The sequence below is a fragment of the Tamandua tetradactyla genome, chromosome 18, assembly GCF_023851605.1.
Source record: "Tamandua tetradactyla isolate mTamTet1 chromosome 18, mTamTet1.pri, whole genome shotgun sequence".
NCBI classification, from domain to species: Eukaryota; Metazoa; Chordata; class Mammalia; order Pilosa; family Myrmecophagidae; genus Tamandua; species Tamandua tetradactyla.
This window is the reverse complement of record NC_135344.1, coordinates 1,611,462-1,617,757: the sequence shown is the minus strand read 5'-3', so window position 1 is coordinate 1,617,757 and position 6,296 is coordinate 1,611,462. Positions and strand designations below refer to the sequence as shown.

General features: G+C 39.5%; 1 protein-coding gene across 7 annotated transcripts in view; it reads right to left on the bottom strand.

The window, feature by feature from the left end:
* Positions 1 to 5,970, bottom strand: part of LOC143661910 (mitogen-activated protein kinase kinase kinase 9-like) — a 12,940-nt gene extending 6,970 nt beyond the window's left edge. Inside the window, exons 1-3 of one of the 7 annotated variants that reach the window (XR_013164965.1) lie at positions 5,165 to 5,970; positions 4,553 to 4,626; positions 3,343 to 3,593 (exon numbers count right to left, since the gene is read on the bottom strand). Coding sequence is in view for 1 of the 7 variants with exons in the window: in XM_077135156.1 (XP_076991271.1) it covers positions 3,454 to 3,593; positions 5,190 to 5,403 (354 nt within the window). In the remaining 6 variants the exon portion in view is untranslated. Of the gene's footprint in view, positions 1 to 2,618; positions 3,597 to 4,552; positions 4,627 to 5,164 lie in introns of those variants that run through there. The other 6 variants (XR_013164964.1, XR_013164963.1, XR_013164962.1 and 3 more) reach the window with 6 other exon arrangements.
* Between the last annotated feature and the right edge of the window lie 326 nt (positions 5,971 to 6,296).

The following is a 6,296-nucleotide window of genomic DNA, read 5'->3' as shown; positions in this document are numbered from 1 at the left end:
CTGAAAAATTCCCCTCTGTAAAACAAAACTTAAGCTAAAGATCCAGATAAAGCTGAACAGAATGTCAAAGAACAGATAGACAACAAATTCATCTAGCAAGAAAACCCTACATAAAAGAAGGGAAAACAATCTCCAGAATAAACTAATTAAGGTAATTAAATGCCTCAATGCCAGCAAAAAATAACAAATCACACTAGGAATATTGAAGATATGGCCCAGTCAGAGAAACAAACTAACAATTCAAATGACATACAGGAGCTGAAACAATTAATTCAGAATGTACAAACAGACATGGAAAACCTCATCAAAAACCAAATCAATGAATTGAGGGAGGATATAAAGAAGGCAAGGAAAGAACAAAAAGAAAAAACTGAAAGTCTGAAAAAACAAATCACAGAACTTATGGGAATGAAAGACACAGTAGAAGAGATGAAAAAAACAATGGAAACCTACAATGGTAGATTTCGAGAGACAGAACATAGGATTTCAAACCTGGAGGATGGAACATCTGAAATCTGACAAGATACAGAAACTGTAGGGAGAAAAATGGAAAAATATGAGCAGGGACTCAGGGAATTGAAAGACAATATGAAGCGCACGAATATACATGCTGGGGGTGTCCCAGAAGGAGAAGAGAAGGGAAAATGAAGAGAAAAACTAATGGAGGAAATTATCACTGAAAATTTCCCAACTCTTATGAAAGACTTAAAATTACAAATCCAAGAAGTACAGCATACCCCAAAGAGAATAGATCCAAATAGACATACTCCAAGACATTTAATAATCAGAATGTCAGAGGTCAAAGAGAAAGAGAGGATCTTGAAAGCAGCAAGAGAAAAGTAATCCATCATATACAAGGGAAGCCCAATTAGACTATGCACAGATCTCTCAGCAGAAATCATGGAGGCGAGAAGACAGTGGGATAATATGTTTAAATTATTAAAAGAGAAAAACTGCCAACCAAGAATTCTATATCCAGCAAAATTGTCCTTCAAAAATGAGGGAGAAATTAAAACATTTTCAGACAAAAAAATCACTGAGAGAATTTGTGACCAAGAGACCAGCTCTGCAAGAAATACTAAAGGGAACACTAGAGACAGATACGAAGATAGAAGAGAGAGGTGTGGAGAAGAGTGTAGAAAGGAAGACTATGAGTAAAAGTAAAAAGAAGGAAAATTAGATATGACATACAAAATCCAGAAGGCAAAATACTAGAAGAAAGTACTACCCATGCAGTAATAACACTGAATGTTAATGGATTAAACTCTCCAATCAAAAGACATAGTCTGGTAGAATGGATTAAAAAACAGGACCCATCTATATGCTGTCTCTACTCTAAGGACACGAGGCCAAGGACACAAATGGACATTTACACACCAATGTTTATAGCAGCATTATTAACAATTACCAAGAGATGGAAACAGCCAAAATTTCCATCAACAGTTGGCTGAACAAACTGTGACACTTACATAAGATGGAATATTATGCAGCTGTAAAACAGAATAAAGTTATGAAGTATGTAACAACATGAATGGACCTTAAGGACATTATGCTGAGTGTGATTAGCCAGAAACAAAAGGACAAATACTGTATGGTCTCACTGATATGAACTGACATTAGTGAAAAAACTTGGAATATTTCCTTCATAACAGAGGCCATCAGGGGACAGAAATAGGGTGAGATATTGGGTAACTGGAGCTGAAGGGATACATATCGTGTAACAGGACTGAATATAAAAACTCAGAAATGGATAGCACAATACTACCTAACTGTAATGTAATTATGTTAAAACACTGAATGAAGCTGCATGTGAGAATGATAGAGGGAGGAGGGCTGGGGACATAAATGAAATCAGAAAGAAAGATAGATGGTAAAGATCGAGATGGTATAATCTAGGAATGCCTAGAGTCTATAATAATAGTGAAATGTACAATGTACAAATTTTAAAAATGTTTTTGCATGAGGAAGAACAAAGGAATGCCATTATTGCAGGGTGCTGAAAATAGATAATACTTTAAAATGTCACCTTATGTGTGAGACTAAAGCAAAAAAATGTTTATTTGTTACAAAATTTATACTTTGACTAGAGCATTTCCTAATATAACTCATGTAGATAGTTTGATTGAATGTCATAAGTACTTGGAATCTCAGGTAGGACATTAGACTTTGTTGGTTTGTCCAGAGTGATGCCCCGATGAATCCCAGAGTGATTTGATCAGTGACTGGAAAAGTATTTGCAAGCTCCCTTCGGGGAATGGTGAGAGTGGGGAGAAATTCAACTTCCCCAAGTTGAATTCTTGATATTCTCACAAGCAGTGTGGACAACCAAAGCTATAGGCTGAGCCCCCAGTCTTGGGGTTTGTTCATATGAAACTTAACCCCACAAAGGATAGGTCAAGTCTACTTAAAATTTAGGTCTAAGAGTCACCCCCAAGAGAGCCTTTTTTGTTGCTCAGATGTGGCCTTCCTCTCCAGCCAACATGACGAGCAGTCTCACCACGCTCCCCCTCTCTGCATGGGACATGACTCCCAGGGGTGTGGACCTTCCTGGCAACGTGGGACAGAGATCCTGGAATGAGCTGAGACTCAGCATCAAGGGACTGAGAAAAACCCTAGAATGAGATGAGAAATAACATCAAGGGATTGAGAGAACCTTCTCGACCAAAGGGGGAAGAGTGAAATGAGACTAAATGTCAATGGCTAAGAGATTCCAAACAGAGCTGAGAGGTTATCCTGGAGGTTATTCTTATGCATTAAGTAGATATCACCTTGTTGTTCAAGATGAAGTGGAGAAGCTGGAAGGAACTGCCTGAAAATGTAGAGCTGTGTTCCAGTAGCCATGTTTCTTGGTGATTGAACAATGATATAGCTTTCACAATGAGACTCTATGAATGTGAAAACCTTGTGTCTGATGCTCCTTTTAGCTACTATATCAACAGAAGAGTAGAACATATGGAAGAAAAATAAATAATAGGGGGAACAAATGTTAAAATAAATTTAGTTTGAAATGCTAGTGGTAAATGAAAGCGAGGGGTAAGGGGTATGGTATGTAAAATCTTTTTTTCTCTGTTATTGTTTTATTCCTTTTTCTGTTGTCTTTTTATTTCTTTTTCTAAATCGATGCAAATGTTCTAAGAAATGATGAATATGCAACTATGTGATGATATTAAGAATTACTGATTGTATATGTAGAATGGAATGTTATCTTAATGTTTTGTTTGTTAATTTTTTTAATTAATAAAAAAGTTAAAAAAAAAAAAAAGAATAAAACGTAGAGGAGACCACAGTAAAATTAATGAAGAGAGACAAAGGGAAAGGCTACGGGTATGCTTATGTACGTACATGTACATACATGCCGTCGAGGACAGGTGGCAGAAGTTATGGATGAAGCAAGCCTGGACCTGTTGGTGACTGGACAGAGCAGACACCTGGTGTGTTCTGACCCCAACTAATTTAGCAAATTGTCTGACACTGGATAGCACGAAGGCGAGGAATGATGGTGGGGTTTGCAGGAGGACTAGAGTGGCTGCTGATCAGACTTTTCCTTTTGTTCATGGATGGAGATGCCTGCACCGTGAACTTCAGCTGGAAATCTGCTTGAGGAAACACAGAGAGATAGCATGTGCATTTGAATTTTCCCATAATGAAATTCAATTAAGAAAACTGACAGGCCTGAAAAGCTCACTGTTCACCTGGAAAATGTTCTCTTTCAGAATCCTCTCTTTTTCCCAAAGGGACATGGAAGGCAGACATATGGAAAGGAGGAAAATTCATTTTCTGAGTGACCTTTCATTAGACAGTCTTCAGAAAGCTGTCTATATAATACACACTTACAGGTAATATATGATTATATATCTAGAATAGCTTTTTAGACAATGAGACCTTGTAGATTATTTTAGGAAATTTAACTTAAAATTCTCTATTTCATATGATCTATTAGTACTTGCCCCTTTTTCTCAGGGAACAAAGGAGGGGGACTGATGCTTTTTACTAAGTGGGGGGCAGAGGTGGGTATTACGAACTAGTCTTTGGTGAAAAAACCTAAGGAAATGAGGGAGATGGTCCAAACTCTAATATCTTCCAAAGGCAGTTATGGTACAGCAGAAAGAATGTAGGACTTAAGGACAGTAAACCAGGGTTTGCGTTTAGCTCTGAATTTCTGAGTTTCACTTTCCTCATCTGTCAAAGAGGAATAACAACAGCTGTTGTCTGCACCTGAGTCTCCCCACTAAGTTGTATTCCCAGCACCTGGCAATATGCTCAACACATGTTAGATGCTCAAGAGGTGCTCAAAGACTCAAGGTTGTGTGAAAAGAAATAGATACACAACGAGGAGATCAGTAAACACATCCCATGAACGCATTCACTGAATTTCAGTGAATTAATTCCCTTGTCTATACTTAAGCTACCATTGAAAGCCAACCACTGCTATTCCTATCATGCTATTTTTTCTTAGTTCCTTATACTTCTAATAAGCTTGCTTCCTTGGGCCTTATGTATCAGAACACAAGTGAACATTTTTATCTATACATACATACACTGGAACACTCACCTTCTTCAATGGGTGCATTATACACCACAAAGATTCTAATTCATAGCTTCATATTTCTTTGCATTTTTCCCAGTCTGTACAAGTCAAAAATGTATATTTTTTTAGCCAATGTGTTTCTAAAGCTTATGTGTAAAATCAAAGTCCTGTGAGTTAAACATAAACTCAAGTGCATTCAGAGAACTAGTCATTTAAATAAACCTTGACATGAGCTATTCTGCAAAGGCAAGATTTCTCCTGTCTCACACATATACACCTTGAAATTTACAAACTGCTCTCCCACCCCACCCCAATCACATGCTTCCTTCTCCAAGTCTGCCTAAAAGGAAAGGTGCCTATGTGAACAGCCATGCTCCTAGCAGCCTGGACCACACTCACCTATCAGTTCACTCTCTGTGTTCAGTCACAGTCACTAATGCCCCTAAAGTGGGTGAGATTTTCAGGAGGCCAGCGTCTTTGTACTGAACAGAATGGCCGATTTCAACAAAGGTCCATTTTGAAACCCTAGGTCTTGTGTTTTCAAAGCTCAGTCCCCACTATTGGGACAGAGTAGGTAAGGATCATTGCCCATACCAAGCCCTTGCCCCACCCCACAACCAGGCTCTATGTTCTTACATCCAGCAGGCTCTTGGCCACTGACCAGAGGGAAGGCTGATGCGGTTGCCATCCTTAAGCTTCAGCCGGCTCTTTCTGAACTCGCCCATGTGTTTTTTCAGTTGGGACTTCTCCTGGCACAGCTGGTGGAGGATGATGTTAAGCTCCCACTCCAGGATGTCGATCTCCTGCTCAGCCAGCTCCTGCTCCCTGCACCACAGCAGCTCTTCCAGGTTCTTCTGCTGGAGCGCAGCCCTCATCAGCTCCTCCTCCCAGGTGCGGAGCTCCTGCAGGACAGGTGGGAACCATGAGAGAGTATCGGGACACTGAGTGCACAGCGGTTAGGGGGGTAAGGCCAGAGAGCCCCAGAGGGCAAGTGCTTGTGGCAACCTGAGGGACTGGCCAGGCCCTACAGAACTTGTACTAGGTGCCCCATGCTCCAAGTCTCCAGTGGGGAGAGGAGGCTGGTAGTTAACTGATCAATGAGCCCCTAACCCCCATGGATGGTGGGGAAAGGAAGGCGTAACATAGGCATACTGAGGATGCAGCCAGAGTAGCTAAAGCCACAGGCCAACCCCTAGAGAGGGAAGCTGAGATCTCCCAGCTACCCCTTGAGCCTTGTTTAAAATTGCCTGTGGCTGAAAACTATAGTCCTGTATTTGAACAACACGGTCTTATTTCTATTCTACTTTTTTTTCATTTTATATAGGATTAAAAAAAGACAAACAGAACCAAATTAATGTGATTTAACTTAAAATATGGCCACTGCAAATGAATCACCCTCTAGGCATCACCTAAAATTCAAATAAAAACAAATATATTTTCAGGATGGCTGTTCAAGAAGTATGTCAGAATCACAAGTAAAGAAATTGAATTAGTCATTCAAAAGCTTCCTAAAAAGAAAAGTCCAGGACCAGATGGCTTCACATGTGAATTCTACCAAACGTTCCAGAAAGAATTAGTACCAATTCTCTTCAAACTCTTCAAAAAAATCGAAGTGGAGGGAAAACTACCTAATTCATTCTATGAAGCCAACATCACCCTCATACCAAAACCAGGCAAAGATATTACAAAAAAAGAAAACTACAGACCAATCTCTCTAATGAATACAGATGCAAAAATCCTCAACAAAATTCTAGCAAATCGTATCCAA